Source organism: Aphelocoma coerulescens, chromosome 3 (assembly GCF_041296385.1).
Source record: "Aphelocoma coerulescens isolate FSJ_1873_10779 chromosome 3, UR_Acoe_1.0, whole genome shotgun sequence".
NCBI lineage: Eukaryota > Metazoa > Chordata > Aves > Passeriformes > Corvidae > Aphelocoma > Aphelocoma coerulescens.
Window position 1 is genome coordinate 105,308,077 of NC_091016.1, and position 21,726 is coordinate 105,329,802.

Genomic DNA, 21,726 nt, shown 5'->3' on the forward strand with positions numbered 1-21,726 from the left:
AGGGACTATTCATGCATTTTACTAAACAAACTTTCAGAAGTGCTTACATTCTCCAAAGATGAGGGCAAGACAAGCTATCAGAGAAGCTGAACTGCTTAATTGTCACAGAGTTGTTTTAAAAAAGATCTTTGTGTGCCTAACAATGAGAAACATTACAGACCAGATCTAAAATAGTTACTAAAAACCTGCAATATCTAGAGTGATTTTTAAAACCAAGTATGAAGGTGATTTTACCTGCCATACCTGTGAAAAAACATCTGTATTTACCAAGTAAAGAACTCTGACTCAGACATGGTTTGAAGCAAATTTAAGAGCATTTATTAGAGAAAGAGACCATAAATAACAATTTAATAGAAATCAACATTTTTTTCAGCATGTCTAATTCTAAACTTTTTCTAATTTTTCCCTCACGTGAAAAATTAATCCATATACTAAGACAGAATTGAAACTATACACAAATTGGATTACTTTTTATAGGGCAACTTGCTCAAAAATAATGCTCTTATAAATTGACTATCACCTACTGTTTACTTAAGAAATAAATTTAGGGGAAAGTTATGGTCATTCAAAGCATTTAATTTTTTTTTTTTTGTTAGAATAGTATTGATCAAAAATCTCATTTTAATAAAATCTGAAAAATTAAAATATATTTTTGAGTGTAAATATATTACTGCCTCAACATTTTATTCTGTACAAATTCAGTTGTTACTTATGGCAACATAATTGGCTGGAAAGATGCCAGTTTTTCCTCCTATTCTTCCTTCCCACCAATCAAATTGGGAATTTGTTTTAGTTGTCACTGTGATTTTGTCTCCGGCTTTGAAAGTCAAGTCACCTGGCTGTTGTCCTTCAAATGAATAAAGTGCAGTCACTTCTACTGGATCACTCCGAGAGTTATCTGAAATTAAAGATATTAAATAAAAAGGAAATTACTAAAAGGAAATTACTAGTGTCAGCACATACACGAAGTTCTTAAGCAGAATATTCTTAAATGACAGTAGAAAAGGGTGACAAAGACACTAAAATAATCTATATGAGCATATAAACCACTAATGAAAAATCCCCTCCATTTCCACTACATTCTTAGGTAAGAGAAATTTGAATTCCAGACTAATAGTACAGTCTATTTAATAAAATTATACTCTGTACAAAATAAAATAAAGCCATTTTTCTGTATGCCTCATACAGTCAGAGACAGTGGCAACAAAAGTGGTGTGTTGAGGAAAGCATGAGTGTTTCCTGAACGACTCCTGTCAGAGCCACTGCTCAGGTTTGAGTTTTGTTTGTGTTCTTTGTGACAGCTTCTTCATAGAAAGTACAAAACTCAAAGGAGAAAATTTGATTTTTTAATCAAAACTCAGGATATAGGATGGCAAAATACAAAGTATCCACAGCACTTCCCTTCTTGTTCCATAGGTTTTGCAGTACCTGGGATTTTGGTGTATCTCAGACGTTAAACAGAACACATAAAATGTGCCAGTGGAAGTAACAGATTACAGTTTGATGTACTGGAAATGACTTGGTTTGTATAGTAGTATTTTTGGCCACATATACAAATGGCTTTTATTTTCTTTACACCAATCTCTTACATAACTCTTCCTGTCCTCAGCTGCGGTTGGATTCATGCCATGAGTCTTCTAAAATAGTTTTAAAATTATGAAAATCTTGGATACTATTATCCATCCTCTATTCCTGTAGAAAATTTTTACCCAATATCTCAATGTTTAGTACCACTGAACTTTTAATCTGAGTATCTTCAATTTAACAATAATTATGTTTTCTCTCAATTCCTTCAACTGTCTGAGTTACAGGAGGTAGTTGCATTAGATTAATGTTGATTTAGAAAACAGTTAAATCTCTCACATGAGTGAATCTAAAAGTGAAAAATGGAAGGTGCAATGGAAGATTAGTTAAGAGGAAATAATGTTTACACAGTCAGGTAGAGAGATTTCAGGATGTATTTCTCATATAGACATGATGGCTGCATAAATGCTCAAGCATGCAAGATTAAAGGCTTTTAGCATTAGCTGCACCTTCCTGCTGTCAAAACTGCTGGAAAAGGGGAAATCCAAGCTCTCATTAGTCTACACATTGCAAGCGCAGAGCTAGAAAGGGTGGTGAGTGAAGCATTGATACAACGTTGTTTTTTTGGGGTTTTTTGCAGTCTGTCTTCAACAACTGACAGACACAGATCTTTTCTTCTGGTTGCTTTTTTCATTTCAAAAGAAAGAGGAAAAATTCTTTTTCTTAAGGCTCATAAACACAAACTGTAGCCAAAAAAGGACAGAGAAGAACAATGGACCACAAATGTATGCATAAACAGCACAGGGCTTTTTTCCCCAGCATCTGTCAATATGTATGTTCATTCTACAGGCCAGTGCTTTCTCTTCATGATCTGAACTTTTAGCAATCATCAAAGAATAATACAAAATTATTTGGCCATGAGCTGGGAGAGATTTGATTGCAGAGAAGTCAAATGCTGTCTTTCTTGATCACAAAATCTCTCTCTCTTGCTATCTATAGTCATGATCTAAAGCCACACAACACTATTTCTTTTGGTGTGAAAATAAAACCATGATTATCAGGTCCATATCTCCATCAGTTACTCCTACCAAAAAAGGCAGCAATGCAGCTTTTCTAAATAGCTCTTTTACTGTCACATCTGAAACCTGATAGACTGAATATTTAGCAATTATATGAATTTCCTCCAAAAATTCAAACATTTGATGCACTTGGGATGATATGATGTGCTCCCATGCACAGTGTGAAGCTAGATATTTTGATTGAGGAAATTGCAGAAAAACCCACAAAAGCAAAAAAATCAACTTTTTACTCCTAGTATTACTTGAAAAATAGTCAGAAAATACTGTGGCCCAGGACTCTTTAGGTGGTATGGCATGAAAATAGTTATGACTCAGCTGCATATAAAAAGGAAGAAGGGTATGTTTTACCCCTGTGCCACATTCAGGCAGCACACATGGGTAAAAGTTCCTTTTATACATCACTGTGAATGCAACAAATTCCTATACTTTGAGTTCTTAAACCTATGTGTTTTCATCACCTAAATGAATAATCACTCAAAGAGAATTGGAGTTACTATATAATTAAAACTTCTCCAAATATATATGGAAAAATTAGATATTTGACAGAGCAAAAGAAAAGACTGAAAGTGCTAAAAGTGATGTGAGAGCTTCTTCTCATTACATTCAGAAGAAGAGCTGTCAAGACCACAATGATATGCTGGACTCATAGCAATGGTAGTAACTAGTAGTTACCACCTCCATGGCTGGACCTGCAATAATACTGAAATTCCTCTTACACAAACTGCTGAGTATTCTGAAATTGGCTCTGTAAAAGTAGGAAGAAAAATGAAATGAGGCACAAATTAAAGCATGAAAAGGTGGGAAAAGAAGATCCATGTGTGAGATAGCAAAGGGTAGGAGGTATATTCAATGCACCACAACCATGCCTCCAATTACTGTTTGCATAAAACAAAATTGTTTTATGTGTTTCTCTTCCCATTTTCTGCCCTTGTACATGTGCATCTTTCCAAACATAGAGAAACCTCAAAGCACGACAGCTGAATATGAACACTCAGTTCTGTGTCCTTGCCCCATTTGCTACCTGCAATCATTTAAAAGCATTTTTCAGCTTTATTCCTGTCAGCTCTTTCATAGCCATTTCTACTTAATTTTCCCTAGCAGTCTTTTCCTATACTATAGTTGTTTGCTTTTATTTCTCATAAATATTCCAATTTCTGTGCTTTAATTCTGTAGTTTTGTAGCACAAAGCAGACAGAATGCATATTTCTTGCCTCCAGAGTTCAGCATCCCATGCTTCACTTATATGAATCATCCTAACAATGAGGTATCTTAAATGCATGCACTATTATGAAACCTACTGCACAGATTATAACGAGGATCTATTTCATGTTCTCCTTTCCCAATTTCAGTTTTATATGAAAGGGTTTTAAATAAAATTGTTACATTCCACGTGAAGATTGCAGAATGCATATACAGAAACCACATTTGCAGCTCACACAAGATGGTGCTACAGTGCTACATACAGCATATGATACTAAAATCATGAGATTCATGAGTATGCACACTGCAAGAAAAACAAACTACATCGTAGAAAATCCTTATTTGCTATTGGTATTTGAATACACACACACCACACTTCCACAAACACGGTGGTCAAAACAGAAATATAGAAATTTTGGTTGAAGATCAATTAGTACAGTAGCCAACATATATATTCAATGCTCCAGCATACACAGGCATAGCATATGCTTGACAACAAACTTCTCTGACCACAATATCCTTTCATTTCATTCATCTTTACATACCAAAATGATTTGAAGATTTTGTGAAGGAACACTGCTACAGATAAAAGACTTGGAGGGGTATAAACTAGAGTGAATTTATGGCCTCTTGGGTGTGCTACAATACAGCCCCAGAGTGAATGAGAGAGCAATAAAACTATTTTTAATTATGGCACATTTATTACAGAATACAAGCATTTTCTCTGTTGAGAAGTCTCTGTAGAACAGATGCACTGTCTACACTTCTCTGACTCAGTTAAGAGGCCAGCTGGCATAGACTGGCCACACACATACCAGTAAACACTGACCAGAGAGAAAAGCCACATGCAAACTGCCTACTGGTTTCTATACCGGAGTAACAACTGAACCACATCTTGGAATTATTTGTGAAAGTGGAAGGTGAGAATAATGCCAAGGCATTTTCTAACAACACAATCACATAACTAAATGAGTTACACTGCTTGGGCCCATGCCTTCACACTGTTTAATTTACTAGTAAATAAAGTAGCCACTATTCTAATGTGAGCTTATAAAATATTAGTAAAGCCATAGGCTGTTTCTAAGACTAGTTTTCAGAGAAGAACAGTCATTTGTAATCATTTAGGCTTAAGCTTATTAGACTTTCAAAACCCAAATCTGAGTTGGAACACAGAATAGTTGGAACACAGTTCAGCTGTGGGCCCCAAACTTAATTTTACTGGCATAGATGCATATATCCCCCAGCCACCAAATGCCTGATGCTGAACAGCTTGCAGAAGATGTGCTGCTTTTGGCCATGGACACAGCAATAAAACTGAAGTAAGTTTCATGTACTTGAGGTTAGCGGTGAGATTGCTAAACATGCACTTTGCAAGTTTCACTAATTGTCAGTAATTTGAGAACTAGCATGGTTTTGTGGGTCATGTGTGCACTGATGTCATGGTTTAATGCCAAACGGTGACTAAGTACCACACACACCTCACTCCCTGCCCCCTCTCAGTGGGATGTGAAAGAGGTCTGGAGGGCTGTAAGTAAAAAAACTCATGGACTCATGGGTTGAGATAAGAACAGTTAAATAATTTAAATAAAATAATAATAAATTTTTTAAAAAATGTAATGAAAAGTAAAATAAAAAAGAAAGAGAGAGAAATAAACCCCAAGAAAAGCAGGTGGTGCAAATGAAGAGTAATTGCTCAGCACTAACAAAATGATGCTCAGACTGCTCCCAAGCAGTGGCCCCCCAGGCAGCTTTACCCCAAGTTTATATGCTGAGCATAACTTTGTGGGATATCCCTTAACCCAGCTGGGGTCAGCTGTCCAGCTGTGTCCCCCCCCCCAAACCTCTTGTGCACCCCCAGCCCACTTGCTGACAGTGCAGCATGAGAAGCCATTGAGTCCTTGACTTAGGGTAACCCCTGCTCAGCAGCAACTAAAAGAGCAGCATGTTATCAACTTTATTCTCATCCTAAATACAAAACACAACACTACTAGCTATTAACGCTACCAGCTAAGAGGAAAATTAACTCTGCCCCAGACAAAACCAGGACAAACTATATGATAGAAACTATAAGTGAACTAACAGAAACTATTACTGCTGGTTTTGGGTTCATCACAACCATATTAAAGAACTTGCAGGAAAGGGCCCTGTGACTCAATTGTCACCACCAACAAGCCTTCTGATCAAGAGGACTGATCACTGCCACTGTGTTCTTGTTGCTGACTGTCCATATATTATGCACTCTTTGCTAAGTATCTCCTTTGGTAAATGGACTGCCACAAAATGTTACAAGTCAGGTGAGTCTCCAGCATCAGAGATGACAGGAGTTAGATAGAGCAGGCACAAAAGCTCCACCAAAAAGCACCAGCTTACTGAAAAGCTGTAATACAAGTCTCATTGTTTAAATGGAGACCTAGAAAAATAAGCAACCACATGGACCTTGTTGGTGCAGAAGTAAGATAAAACCAACAAACAGACAAAATGATGGAAAACAACTAACAGATTAGAAAAAACCTGTGCTTTTGAAAACAAATATATCAAGTATCAGAAAGGTTTAGTAAACTAGTACACTGTTCAGAGGCATTGAAAGGATCAGGTATTGCTCATAGGTATAGTATGAGAGATGTAAGCAGCAGTGAACAGACAAATATTGGTTCTTTACCCATTATGGGCTTTTGCTTGGAAAGGGTTAGTATTGAGTTTATAATCAGAGTTCAGGAAAGAATCCAAAGTAGGTTAAAGAACTAGGTCAATGACTGGGCCCCATTGCAAATCTGAATAAAAAATGATAGTTGGTGCCCTTAACAATGAAGACATGATAGGAAATTTTAATGCCCACCTTAGAAAATGGTCTGGACAATACCACCTGCTAAGATACCACTGTGAGTGTAAATACTGCGTGTATACATTTATTGGTTACACTAAAATGCCTGAAGGATGTTTGCTCCAAATTATCATATTGAAAAGGAAGACTGTCATCAGGTTCCAACCAAACTTGTTAAAGAGGAAGACAACCATTGGCTTAACTCAACAACTATAGATGAGGCAATGCAAAGAAGGCAAACAGTATCCCAGGTTGCATTAGGCAAGGTATTGACAACAGGTCAAGGGAGGTGATCTTTACTCAGCACTGGTTTGGTCACACCTGGAGTGCAGAGTCCAGTTCTAAGCTTCTCAGTACAAGAGAAACAAGTACATGCAGGAGAAAATCCAGCAAAGGGCCATGTGGAAGCTGAAGGGACTGGAGCATCTCTCTTATGTGGAAAGGCTGAGAGAGCCTAGGAAAGAAAAGGCTGATCTGTACCTATAAATATCTGAAGGAATGGTGAAAATAGGGTGGAGCCAGGCTCTTGCTAGTGATGCCCAGTGACAGAGGCAATGGGGTACATACTGAAACACAGGAGGTGCTGTCTAAACATCAGGAAACACTTTTTTGCTCTAAGAGTGACTGAATAGGTTGCCCAGAGAGGTGATGGAGTTTTCATCCAAAAAAAGCTGTCTAGACCCAGTCCTACTTGAGCAAGGGTGTTGGATCAGATGATATCCAGAGGCCCTTTTCAACCTCAGCCATTCTGCAATGTGGTGAAAAACTTCAAAGAGACTTTTGAAATAAAGTTACCAGAAAGTATAAAAGCAGTATGAAAATTTGTATTGTAGGCAGTTTGGACTGGAACAGCTGTAATCAAAACCCAGTTTGATACCAATGGAAGTCACATTGTCAGCATCATCTGATGGTCAGGCCAGACAGAGCAGACTTCCTGTCAGACACTGACTAGCCTGTATCCAGCTAGGGGAGTGCCAGCATGGAGCACTCCCAGTAGGAACCCACATCTCTCTGAGGATGCTTCCTGGCAGGGCCTTCTTGTCAACATATGGATCAGTGTGTTGTAGGGAGTTGCACTGGCACACTAATCAGTTTAGTCTAGGACTGACAGAGTGACTAGGGTTACTGTTAAGACTTGGATCAGAGTTTAGTAAAATAAGGGGCTGAAGAGAAAGATTCATTGGTGGACAAGCAATACCAGAAATGAGATGAGGCAGTAAATGGCCAGAGTAAGTATCTTACAGGTATGTCTGCATTTGCTGTGTTTCTCAGCTGACAGATCTAGATCTAAGAACTAAAACGTAACACTGGCTCCTTGCAAGACAAGTGAAAAATAGAAAAGAGAAAAAATTGTCTTATGGCTTATTCCCAGCTGTGTGAGTTACTGCTTTACAGTCAAAGCCAGCTTTTAGGGTGGAACTAAAATAATAGTATGGAATCCAGACAGTAACAGTTAGTCAGCTTCTGCACTCAGTTACTAGGGGTCTTACAGTCCCTTCCTGCTTTATAATGCCTTCAAGAAACCTTGAAATGAAGGGTGGATCTGTCAGGGAGTGCTTTTGGTTCTCTTTGAGCTCAAGAAGCCTCAAGGTTTATTGAGCTATATTTCAGGTAGGATTTGAGTAGGGACTACAGAAACCAGAGAGATACATTTTCTGCTGGATGCAGCATATTATACATTAGAATATGAAAAGCAAGGGTGGGCAAAGGAAATGGCATGTAGTAAATTCTGAAGGCATCAGGGTAACTACTAATGACAGGGATAGCTTTCTGAAGTAGTGTTAGGGCTCATGACAGGAGGAACTAAAGATCTAAAATTCTGACGGGGAATGCAGCAGCAGTGGGCCATGATGATGCCCAAAGGCAGAGAAATGGTTAAAGTTCAACTTCGAAGTAGGTAGGTGAGCACTAAGTTAAACCTGTAATACTAACAAGACTGAGATGAAAGCTGGATCTGTCAGGTGGTGCTTTAGGTTCTGTCTGAGCTCAAAGACATACTTAAAATGAGAGCCAGTGGAGGAATGTAAAAGATGAGCAAAATGATAGGGCAGGAAATTAACTTTGAAGCAAGAACTGAATCTAGATGAAAGTAAAGAAATATTGAATTTGCAAAGGTCAGAGAGAAGGATGTTGCAACAATTGAATCATAATAGGACAAAAGTGTGGACAAAAGTGGAGACAGAAAGAAAAGGCTGCATCTTTAAAATGTTATTCAGAGAACATCTATAGGCCTCATTGCTCCGATAGTGAAAGTGAGAACTTCTAAGAAATTCAAGTTGAAGAACACGTGAGCTCTGCAGGGGTCAGCAAGAGGAAGTTCAAGATTCTACTTGACAATTTTTATCTTGAATTCTTAATTAGTTGACAAAAGAATACCCCAGTAAAGGAGAAATAGAAATAGCTCTTTGCAGAAAATGTTATCTAGCAAATTAAAAGGGACAAAGGACAGCTAGCTGGGAAAACTTAGCATAAAAATAGACGGCTGAATAAGGAAGACTTCTCAGTGAGACACTCAAAATATACATGTAAAGGCAATTACAGACATAGCCCAGCAACAGAATTCAGGGATCACAAGTATTACCAAATAAAACAGAAGATGTATATTAATCTAGCAGGTTACATACAGAAGGATGGACTACAATTTCTAATATGTGGTTATAAACAGGTCTGAGATAACCATGAATGAAGAAATCAGCAAATGAAAAATGGGAGGGAAAGGAGAGCAGAGAGCACTGAAGGAACCGGAAGCCATAGGAAGGTGAAATACAAGAACAGGAGAAGCATTAGCAATGTAGTAGAGCCACTCTTGTAGCTGAAGGCTGAGCTAAATGTAAAATATGTGATAAAGCTATACAACACAGAGCTAAGGGGTCAAATCCATTTAGAAGAATCTTAATGAAGTTACAGAAACTAGTAACAAAGATCAAGAAATTAAGGGAACATGTACATAATTTAAAGAAACTTAAATACAGAGACAGAGATTTTGAAAATAAATGGATGTATTCCATATCCCAGAACTCTAAACCCAGAACCAAATTAGAATTCAACATAATACAGTACTGAACACAGATGTTACTCATTAGTTTGGTAATCATTAATCCACCAAAGAGTCATTGGTTCCATAAACTGCCTTAATATTAGTGGGTTTTTAATATTAGCTATTTTGAGAGAAGCCTATGTGTACAATAATGGAACCTACCTGAAGGTTAAAAAAAGAAAAAAAAAGAAACTAGCAAATAGAAGACTAGAGGGATGCAAAGTTTAGAGGAAAGATAAAGATGTCTTTGTGATTAGTGCCTTGATATGTTCCCTGACAATAAAAAATACTAGCACATGATGTAAATGGTGCAGCTGTTTCAAAGAGACTAAGGAAACAAGCCTAAAACTTACCTGTTGATATTAATTTAGAAAATAATTAAGAGCAGCATTAATCAGGTTGAAGTCAAAACATTAATTATGTACTGGACCACTGATACAGAGAGAGAAACGGGATGGCACGTTGTCTGATACAACGCTAGTTCTGTGTTGCTCTTTTCTCCAAAGAATTATGAAGCTGAAACTACTAAAGCCTCAGTGACACAGCACATTTTTTCAAGAACGAGACAAATCCAACATCTTGGTTATGTATGATCAGTCATACTGGGGAGTATCTACCTTTTACTATATCTAAACTTACTCTCTTGGTTTTCATTACATTTTAAGTCTATTTCTGAACTATTATGTAGAAGAGCAGCTAAGAAAGAGATTTAATTTCTTATGCGAATTGCATCAGGGATAGTCAAAGAAACATTGAAAGGGAACTGAGAAGGAGGTGTGGCAGAAAGATGTAAGGTTTAGTGCTGGGTTTTTGAGGAAACCACTAATTATTCCAACATACCAGTTTCCTGAAAGCTGTTCAGTCCCTTAAAGTTAAGGATCTCACACCTTATCTCACTATTATATTTTATAATTGCTGTAAAGAGTTTTAAAACAGGAAAGAATACTAGTTTTAAATTAAAAATATATGAATTAATAGTAGTCTTGATCATAAGTCTAATGAGTCACACTCCAAATTAGAACAAAGAAACAATTGAAGATACTTTGTTGACATTCTAAAACCAATCTAAAACTGTTGATAATCTAAAAGCAAAGTTGCTTCAGTATCTGAAAGCATACATGCATGCAACTAAATGTGTCTCCTTAGAAAAAAAGTAATGAAAACGATTTCATTTATTTTATAACAGTCAAATTTGCACATAACACCTCTGGAAACACAGAAAAAGATACTCTCATATGTAAAGAAATAAAGTTACAAAAGTACAGAATTGTACATTTATTACTACATGCACATATTAAAAAAGTAGTCTTTTTTTACAACTAATTTTTCTACTCATGATTTTAGAAAGCAATCAAAATGATGAAAACTGCAACTGAAAATAGTATTCTGATATTGAAATAGAAAATATATAGTTTGCAATGGATGTGACTACCAGTTTGAATATCTCCTCCAATTTAAAAACCTCTTGCATATATTATGTAATTCTTTTATGAAAAAGGACTGAGTCATTTGCTTCCTGGAATGTAAACAAAGAAATAAAAATTCCAAAGTCATGAAATATTGAAACAACACTACCTCAAAATGTCCCCTTTATGACCACATGCAATAATAAGAACATGACAGACGCAGAATCTCATTCCATATGACTTTTTGAAAACTGGCATCCTGGAGAGTAAGGCGTCATTAAGTTCACTGGATACGTATATTTTTAATATTTTATGGATGCAGAAGTTTAATGAAATCAATGGTCCATGTTCTCATGGTATCTGAATTTGGAGGCTTTACCATTTGTAAGTAGTTTCTAACAAATTTAGGTAATGTCAGCTTTGGCTCAAAGTTGCAGCTCAAGCCACAAAGGTGATACTGAATGCATGGTCACAGCTAGGATGCACAAAAGTTAAGTCAAATTACTGAGTTATCCAAGTTACAATGTGATGAGCAGAAATAAACCACATTATAATGTTGAGATTCACTTACTGGGCCCTTATTGGGCAATGTCTATTCTCAGGCTTTATCATTCACTATGTCTAAAGGCCTACATAGGCCTAAAACAGCAGCATCTTGGCAAAGTGGTAAATGATCTGTTTAAAAACCCACAAAGAAAATGGGAGTAAGGAAAGTCAGAGAAAGGATGAAAGAAAGTGCCATATGAATTACTACACAGAGAATAAGAGGGCAGTAAATTAAAAGATTTCATGGCTTTTTTTCTCATGAAGACAAAACATCAGCCAGTGAGGGCTGGGGAAAATGGAGTAAAGAAGAGCCAGTGTAGTGTATTATACACTGCGGCTCTGAAGAAATTAACTTTTCAATTCCTATATGGAAACAAAATATTACACATACTAATGGCTATTAGAAAAAGTCTTCAAGCAACTTCCATTTAGAAAGAAAAATAGTAGTGTAACTGTATCCTAAATACTAAAAGTCATGAAAATAATTTCAGTTCTTGAAACACACCAGTATACAGATGAGCTCTTTTCTCTACCCAGTATGCTCATTTTCCATATTCTTAGCTCTCACCTCTCATCTTTTATCTTAAGAAAAAAGGGGTTTATCTCAACTTCTAGAGCAGAACAGATGTATACTTTCTTACAAATTTAATTTTAGTTGTTTCTGGACAAATAACAAACCAAGTGTTTGTTCAGCCTTACAAGTGAAATCTCAAATGTCGCATTCACATTAAACTATTAATTTCCTTAATGGTCTTTTAAATTTTGTTTTTTAAATGTAGACTCACCTCAAAAAACCCTCAGTATACACAAAACAACAACCTCAGATCTCACTGAACAGATGTTTGGGAAGGCCTAAATATGCACAGTAGATTTGACATTTTATATCTACAGGTACTAATCTGCTATAATCAGATATATTCTGTACAGATACTTGAAGTATGTCATATGCCATTATTGATCCAAATAATCTCCAATAATGCTCATCTGATCAAAGGTCAGGAGAAGACGTGATATTCAGCAAATCACACTCAGAACAAATAATCTCTTGCCTTAGCTGTTTCTTTGCCAATAATTATGGCTTGTTTTGGGCAAGTAAACAAAATAACTTATCTTTCTCTACTTTCTGAATAAAAGCTTCTTAAGAAACTCAAGTATTTAAATTCAATATTGAAGTCTGCAAATAATTAGGTCTTCAAGACTAAGAAAATGAGGGTGGACTTTTCGCATTCAGTGAGCTTCACTGTCACTGGGGTAAAACAGTACTCTTTAAATGCCCCACAAATGCCTATTTGTGCTCAGTTAAACAAACATGCTCTCAGGAGAGAGAGAAGGTGTAAGTTGCATTGCTCTATTCTACATTCACGTATGGGCAAAGAATTGTTCTATATCTAGAACACCTGAAGGCTGTTGCGTTACAGCAGCCATGGATTTAAAGCAATTTCAAAATCAAAGAATCAAAGAATGGCTTGGGTTAGAAGGGACCCAAAATCCAGATAAATGGCATCTGAAGCCCTTCTGTTGTCCACTGATGTAGTTGAGTGGGTTGGTCAGGCAGGACTTGCCCTTAGTGAAGCTGTGCTGCCTCTCAAATGACCTTCCCATCCCCCTGTACTTTAGTATAGCTTGTAGGAGGATCTGTTCTATGATTTTCCCAGGCACAGAGGTGAAACTGACAGGTGTGTAGTTCCTGGAGCCCTCCTTTCCCCTCTTTTAAAAGAGGTATACAATGTTTTCCTTTTTCCAGTGACCTGGAAAATATGTTCAAGGTACGTGGATAAAATCAAGGAAGGCCTGTATCATTCCAGGAACTACACTCTTTAATATGTTTCTGTATTAAATGTACACCCAAATTCTTGAAAGGAAAGCAAAACCAGATGTTAAGCCCTCTTCCACTTCCATGAGGACTGTCTCAACAAACTCTGTTTTCTGATTTAGTCGCAGTGCTAGATGTTATGTATTACTTAACTGGGTACACTGTCCAGGTTTCCAGTGTTACAAAGCCCTCCAGTTGATTTTCAGAATAACTTTATAACTACCTTCTCTGTTAACAAAGAAATGGTGGCTGGAAATAACTATTCAAAGCAAAGTTAGCCATACAAGGTACAAGATCCTCAATTTTGCTACAAAGCCTCAACAGATAAAAAGTTCATCATCAGCTGCAAATCTGTATGCATGGAATGAAGATATTATACACACTTTTGTAAGAGACTCACAAAACCCAGGAAAAGCTTATGTATTTTTGACCTCTTCTATGTAAGCTAGAAATTGATCATTTCAAAGCAGATTCCATATTACTAACTTGTGTCGTTACTGAACAATGTCATGTCTAGCAAACAAAACTGGTGATTGAAACAGACTTGACTATATTTAAAGTTTAAGTTACTGTGCAAATTTAGCTCATCAGTATGAAACATATTTCGCTGGTTTTGAGTTTCTGGCCTACTAGGGAACATGCTGGCTCATCATCTTCATCTGCTGATGGAATGCTTTCTATCTTTGTTTCAGCACACTCAGCTTTTGCATTAAAGAAGTGCCTTTTTTGTTAAGCATCTGTGGATGTTTTTGATATTTAGGATATAAAAAACCCCTACCTCCTGCTTGCAAGAGTCAATTCCATAACAGTACTTTTGCTGATTACTTTTTATATTTTTCTGCCTTTTCAAAAAACAATTAGATTTTCATTCAAAGTGAAAAGGTCAAATAAACCATATGGATGTCAAGGGCTTTATCATGCTTAACACTACATTAATGCAAGTAATGTCTGTGCTTCAATCATACTGCAAAAGCTGAGATGCAATGCTAAGCATTGCCTTCATATTATGAAAAGTACAGTTACAAGAACTGAGCTCTGTTTTATTTAGGTCAAACTGATGATTTAGGAATGATCTGGGGCTCTTTTATTTTGACAAGCTTCTCTATGTTTCCTCTACACATTACCGAGTTAGCATTTCAATCTCAATACACTGTCTCTGCATTTTGATTCTCAAATCTCTGTATGGTCAGCTCCAAAATTTCTGCCAAGGGTATTATTGGCACATAAGCTGGTTCACTTGATAGAAGCCTTAGCTTTTATGCCAGTCTGGGAAACAGTCTACAGTCTCAGGAAAAAAAACAAAGAGTAGTAAATACAGTACTTCTATACAGTTTCTGCCAGTTTCTTAAGGTAATGCTTTGTAAAATAGATTGAAATTATTTTTCAGCCTTGCATGGAGACATATTTCTCTGCACTGGCTAGAAAAATGGTTAAAATAACAAAATTATGTGAGACAAAGAGTATCTCATATGGAAACATACTAAATAATAATATTGTACAAGGCCTCATTTGAAGGTCTGTTCACAATCCTTATCAATGTTTAAAACTGGTTGGGAAAACAGAGGACCAAGAACAGAAAGCCTGTTTTCAAGGCAAAGTGAAAATGAACATCATAGAATAAAACAAATGAAAGACGTTACTACTACCAGGCAAAGGAATCAGATAGAAAAGTATTTTTGCTAGAGAACTAGAAAGCATGAGAAAAGAATAATTAATCTTGATAAGAAAAAATATAGATGAAAAGGAGGAAGAGTTTCAAGTCATTGTGAAAGATTCAGAAACTGCTTTCTGTAAAAGGGACAAGTGAGTATCCTGTTTTAATACAAAGTCTAGCACTTCCATGGTAACATTTATACTATATGAACATCTGCAATATATAGAAAACTCTTTTTAACTTTAGCTGCACTAAGGGACATAAGGTTTGTTGAAATCTATGCTAGGACTTATTCTTGCAACAATTACTAATTCTCATTGATTTTATGTTTCTTCAGGAGCAGTACAGCCATTATTAATTCTACCTATACCACAGACTCCATCAATTTATAATGTCAAAAGGTATTCAATCAATATTCCCCTCATCTGCCAAGTGGTGACTCAAGCAATTGTACTTCCACTTACAGTATCCCATGGCACAATCCTGCAATCATTTGGCCACAGTTTAAACCAGCAGGAGAAAAGTAGATAGCCCTTCTCATTACAGAACAGCTTCAGCAAGAGCTGGAAATGGCACAGAACCATGAACTAGAGCCTCATCTGATCAGTGCAAACTCTGCAACCTGCAACATCCACCATCACATGGATGAAGCATCTTGGACAGTCATTATCACCCATGGTGTGTTCACATTACACTTCCCAGCTAAGCACAACAAAACTTTGTGGAATACTCATTACATCAGCCTAGTCAGTTATGATAAAGTTCTTGAAATGAAAAAGCAAACTACCACAATTTTCAGTTGAAATTACAAATGGTATTAACAGTATTCTTCATACATATGCTTTTAAGTCAAGTGAAATACTGGATTTATAGATTCTCTTTCAGAAGAAAAGCTAACAGCAATCACATCCCTTAGTTCAAGCATGAATTCAGGCTTGCAGATGGGATTCAGCCACTGGCTCAAATTTGTCCAATGTGCAATAAATGTGAAAGCAGATTTTTCCCTCAAAAGTATCTCCAAACTTGCTCTGCTGCCCCAGCCTCAAATTCTGGCTCATCCTTCTGTACTTGCTGACAAAAGGCAGAAATGGCAGGAGTTCAGAAGACACAGTCTGAACCTTATGGCAGAGACCAATACTTGAAACTGTGTACCAGAACAAGTCTTCCCATTCTATTTTTTTTACATAGGAGTTTTCTATTTTCCTATTTTTAATCTTCTTTTGACACCTTCCTTGCTAAATAGCAAAGGAGCTGCTAAAAACACAAACATGCACCACTGAAAAAAAAAGGGGGAAGAGGGGTACAAGTCTCACTGTGTATGAAAAAATTAACACTTCCTTTCCACAAGAGTAGAGGTCACTTCTAGCTGAGCTTCTTCAAGAAACAACTGGAAAAAGAATATCTGAAGGTTGCCTAATATGGCAATAAAGTTGTTAAAGACAAACCAAATGAAATATAACCAGAGAAGTCTCAATGCAAACCTTGCCAGACCTCCCCATGAAAAGGTAAGAAGTTTCCTGCAACCATGTCTTTTTGTAGAAGTGAGAAGCATTATCACACCATTTCTAGAACAGCTATTTGTCATACTAGTTTAGCTTACATTAGTGTCTCTCTTATTGATTTCTTTCTCCATGGCCTCCTATTTCTTATTCAGGGACTGACAGTGTTTCTACAAAAGCTGAATGACCTTCTTGGTACAATCAGCAATATCTGGCTGGCTGACCTGCATGATGTAACACTGAACCAGCACAGCCAAGGTAGATGCAGGACTCCAGGTCCCTCCATGACAGAGAACATACCACTTTTTGGGGAACCGTGGTATCTAATTTTACTGCTCATGGGAAAATACACTTAAACTAGGTGTTCCATCAGGGTGAAAAGTACTAATTTCCCAGAGAAAGGAAAGTCTTCCCTTAGCATTTACTATAAGGTAGATGTTCTCATCCCTGCTACAAGGATGGATCTGTAAAGCATCAGCCCACCATTACTGCAAAAAGACCTGAATTTCTTACAATAGTGTTAGCTTTTGTCTCAAGTCAATCAAGCACAGGGCATTTCACCACACTCTGGAGAGAAATCCTGTATATATATCACTTCCTTGAGGAGTCAAAATTTCTGTTTGCCTTCAAGTACTGTAAGTGAAGCAGAAGCTCCCATACTCCCAAAGGCTTTTCTGGATAATAGACAGAAAAGCAATTTAAGCTTGCTGTAGTCCTACTGCTTGAAAAACACAGAAGAAAATACTATAATGAAGCTCACAGCTTTGAAACAACATTTTAAGCCAGTATTCCAGAAATATTCCATTAATCTGTGTGTGTTACAATGGCTTCAGACAAGACTTCAATCTATACTATTTAACATTTATATGTTCCTATGAACAACTTCATGCTTTAATTCTGTGAATCAGAATTATCAATTTAGTGGTGCTTTACACTTAAAAAAATAAATACAGATTGCACTGAAATTTTTCTGTGCTCTAGCTTTAATTTCCTAATTTTTATTCCAAACCATTAAAAAATGCCAAGAAAAAAATATTTTGACCCATGCCAGAGTATCTGGTTCATGCTTAGCACTACAGCTCTCTGCCCACGCATGCATACATACATCAGAAAGACCCCAATTTCATTCTAGCATGTCTGACCTCAATCTTTCTGTGCCTTGTTGTATTTTGAGTTAGCTGATTATGTGCATCCAGTTATTTGTTTCAGTATGACCAGTGAAGGACTGCATGATGCATATTTTCCTCTCAGCTTTCCACAACATAAGCCATAAGCAGCTTGATTATCTGACTTACCACATTCATGATAGTAATAGTACGATCCTAGTAAAACTGAATCAGGGATAAAAATAGTCTCAAAAATAATTTCCTGGGATTTCCTGGGTTTGGTTAGTATTAAGAAAGAGCTCATAATAGCAAGAAAATTAATACTGTGGGGAACCACCAGATGGATGTTTTATTTTTCTAGTAACTAAATATAAACATGTCACAAGTCTTGCCATGAAAAACATAAAAATACACCAAGCTCAGCAAAAACTCTTAAAACAAAAAAAAACCCACCTCACATACTTTAGTTTACCAAATTAGTAGACAATGTCATGAAGGATTATGGCAGATATATCATATGTCTCACTTTGTAAAAATTTTCTAAAACGAACACCTATTTGTCACACTGAGCTGTCTTATTGATTTCATAGTTTATAATCTGCTAGAGTTTCTCATCAAATTATAGTATTGAAGGAACAGATTACTGCACAGCTTGATGAGCGTTCTTCCTTACCATAGTTCTACTTGATCCTACAGCAAATCTCCTCCTTTCTTGGAAAAGGAGTAATTCATAAACTGAAGAATAAAAAGTAGCTTTTTTTCCAGTTTCAGATACACAGCACATATCTACAACACCTAAAGGAGTATGTACACATCTGATTTTATCACGTTTTCATGGACGATTTAATTTCCAGTTCAAAAGAAAAATGCATTTTTCCCCTCACTGTGAACAGTTTTCCTCTGTCCCTAAACACAAGAGGTTCTGGATTCCTTCTCCATTCCAGGTCTATGCAGATATCAAGTACAAAAAACATTTTATGATCTTACTTAACTAAAAGTTAAAAGCTTTTGATTCAGTTGTACTACAACTCAAGTTGGCAAAGGAAAGTTCAGAATGATGAAACCATTTAAAATCATCTTGACCCAGAACAGACAGAAAGAAGCAAATAATGAAATATTGACAATATCCTAGGAAGGCAGACTTACTGTATATGCTTTCTAAAAACAAAGGAAAAGCAAAAATTCAGGTATTACACTGGGAAAAAGTTAGTGTAACACCACAGAGATAGCTGATTTTTTTTGTCTCAAAACTCATGAAATATTTTTACTTTCCTGCTATGACTTTTAGTCTTAATTAAAATAAAAATGCCCAAGTAAAAAGTCATTCATCAAGAGGAGATTTGGGCACACTTCCATTTCTCTTGTAGCACAGTTGTTAGAATTTTTTTGTCAGTGGGCAATTCTAAACATGGAACTGCACAGTGAATATAGTTGCATGTTAGATTTCCAGTTTAATCTGAGTTGTTCCAAAATAATACTGGTTTTGTTAAACCTAAATTGAGAAAAAAAAATATATATACATATTTATTTATTTATAGAGGTCATTGCTTCAATACATATTTACCAAAGCAAGCCAGTTTTAAAGTTGCAAGCCCATAGAGTGATGTTCTCTTTCAGCAGTTCTAACTGAAAATTCCATTTTTTCATTATACTGTGCTAAAAAAGCTCAGCACCACACATAAGCAGAGGTACTAATTAATGCAGAGACTGCTAAAATGGTGTCCATGTTCCAGGTTATATTTTCTTTTCCAAGAAAGAAAATGTTGACCAATGTTATCCTAGAGAGTAGTACCCTTAAAAATAACAAGATAAATAAATCAAATGGAAACTGAACTGCAGAACAGGTATGAAAGTAAAATAAGTGAAACAAGAGGAGAAATCACAAGCAAAAAATATTTTTCTAAAGCTTTACTTCAGAAGTGGTCTATGATTTCTTAGTCTATATAATTATGTTGGCTTAGTTAACACATTTTAAACTGGCCACAAAAAAATCCACAAGGTACTAACAAAGGCAAATTCACACACAGACCCTCAAGTTTCCTTGACAAAATACACTTCAAGAGGCATGAAAATCTGTCTTGGAATTCTCTTGGGAAGCAGATTTTCACAGATCTACTGAGCCATCTGGCATTCATAGATTACCAAAAGAAACACTGAGATCATCTCTGAAATTATAGAGAAGTGGGCCAGGCCTGATTCCTGGAGAACTGTAATCATGAAAAGCAGCATCTCTGATGCATTTACTTAAATAAACTGAATTTATCACCTAATCTAAAAGGGTTGATATTACCTCAACTGCTTTAATCTTAGATAAGTAATGCTCTAGAAGGTTAAAATAAATAAATGAATTAATAAATAAATAATAAAAAATATAAGGACTGGAGTTTAGTGCAAATTCATTAGAGCTTTTAGGAGCCCAAATCTTAGTGATCTCAGTGAGCTCACAACTGAGAATTTGCTATTTGTAATATTACTTAGAATATGAGAGGGAAGAGAAAATGATTTTTAACAAAGAGCTCATCAATCTGTTTGGAAATCAAAAGAAAGATGAAGGAAGACCAAAAAGTGGCTTGATTACAGCATAAGTGTCTCAAAGAGAACAAGAGGAGACCAAAAAAAAAAAAGGCTCCTCCGGGTAAGCAAAGGGCTCTTTAATATAGTGAAGAAAGCCACAACAAATATTGTCTAAAAGCTGCAGACAAATTCATGTAGGAAGGCATGAATTTTTAATAATGAGGTTGACAAATCACTCAAATTGTCATTGAAAGAAGAAGGGTTTTTTTTAGATTCTTAAAAACAGTGACAATTTTCTCATCTGCCTCCGTATCTTCATCAGTAGGCTTGATATAGCACTTCTTTCAGTATGCAAGAATATATATATATGCCTAATGGGACAATAACAATCTGTTAATATTTTATTTTATTTTCAAAGTGAAAGGTTTCTGCTGAAAAAAAAATGAGTCACAAATAATATTTTAAGTTGTTTTTAGTTTTACAGTAATCAAGATGAGGTGTGTTAATTTTATGCACAATAGTTAAAAAGTTCAATGGCTGCAGGTAATTTACTGCATTCAAAAATCTAAGAAGAGGGCAAATATTTTTCTCAAGATAAAATTTACAAATATTTAGTTCAATACTTGTGGAAGGTATGAAAGACATTGTTTCTGAGAGAAGTCTAAAAAAAAAAAATCCTTGAATATTTAGGTTTCACAGCCACAAGTTCCTATGTGTTTCTTGAGCAAATCATATGTCCACTTAAACAATGCAGACAGAATCATTACTTTCTCCAAATTATCATAAAATACTTACACTGTTAGCAAAAGAACTGCTTTTGTCTTTAATATGAGTATTTTGTCTTTCAGTATTGTAAGAATTCAAGCACATGGTGAATTTTGATCATTGCGAATGAATAGTGAAAGAACTCTGCTTGGAAGGAAAGAATTTCTTCCATTTTCATCCCCACTCCTGTCTCAAGTCTGTTTCCTGATTGCTTTAGCATCTTGGCAATGCCAAGCGATTCTTTTCCAAACATGTGAAACAGTCCTTTTCTGATTAGCTGAGCTGAAGAAAAAGTGAAAAATATCTGACTTCTGATTTGAACAAACTGCCTGTTATTGATTCAGTTCTCACCAACATTCACCTCAACCCAGGTCCAACTTTTACTAGCAGATCACTACTCCTGCTGCTACCAGTTCAACTGGGAAACCACATCACTGTAACATTTTCAGAAATGTATACTATTCAGCAAACTGTTAGGAGGGTAGGCAGGTAAGTAGCCATTTATCTACAGTTTTGGTTACTTGCTGCTCCACAGCAGAACCCCAAGCAGAAAAAGAAAATCATAGAAATCATAACACTAATGAAATCTAATATCTAGGGTTAGATATTCCAGTGTGACAAACTATGAACTTAATGTATCTAAAAAAATTGTCCAAATGAAATAAACTCCTGAGTCTACAATGTCCAAGTAGTCACTGAAGAATCATGGGGTTTTTGTATTACAGATGTGGTACCGAAGTCCAAAGAATCATTCATCTAGAA

The 21,726-nt window shown here is 36.1% G+C and overlaps 1 protein-coding gene across 6 annotated transcripts in view; it reads right to left on the reverse strand.

Annotated features, from left to right (window-relative positions):
- Window positions 1-300: 300 nt before the first annotated feature.
- Window positions 301-21,726, reverse strand: part of SH3YL1 (SH3 and SYLF domain containing 1) — a 48,936-nt gene continuing 27,510 nt past the window's right edge. For 5 of the 6 annotated variants that reach the window (XM_069011505.1, XM_069011502.1, XM_069011501.1 and 2 more), the window contains one exon: window positions 301-898. In XM_069011505.1, the coding sequence (XP_068867606.1) occupies window positions 699-898 (200 nt within the window). In that variant the 3' untranslated portion in view covers window positions 301-698. The remainder of the gene's footprint in view (window positions 899-21,726) is intronic. The other variant, XM_069011506.1, reaches the window with a different exon arrangement.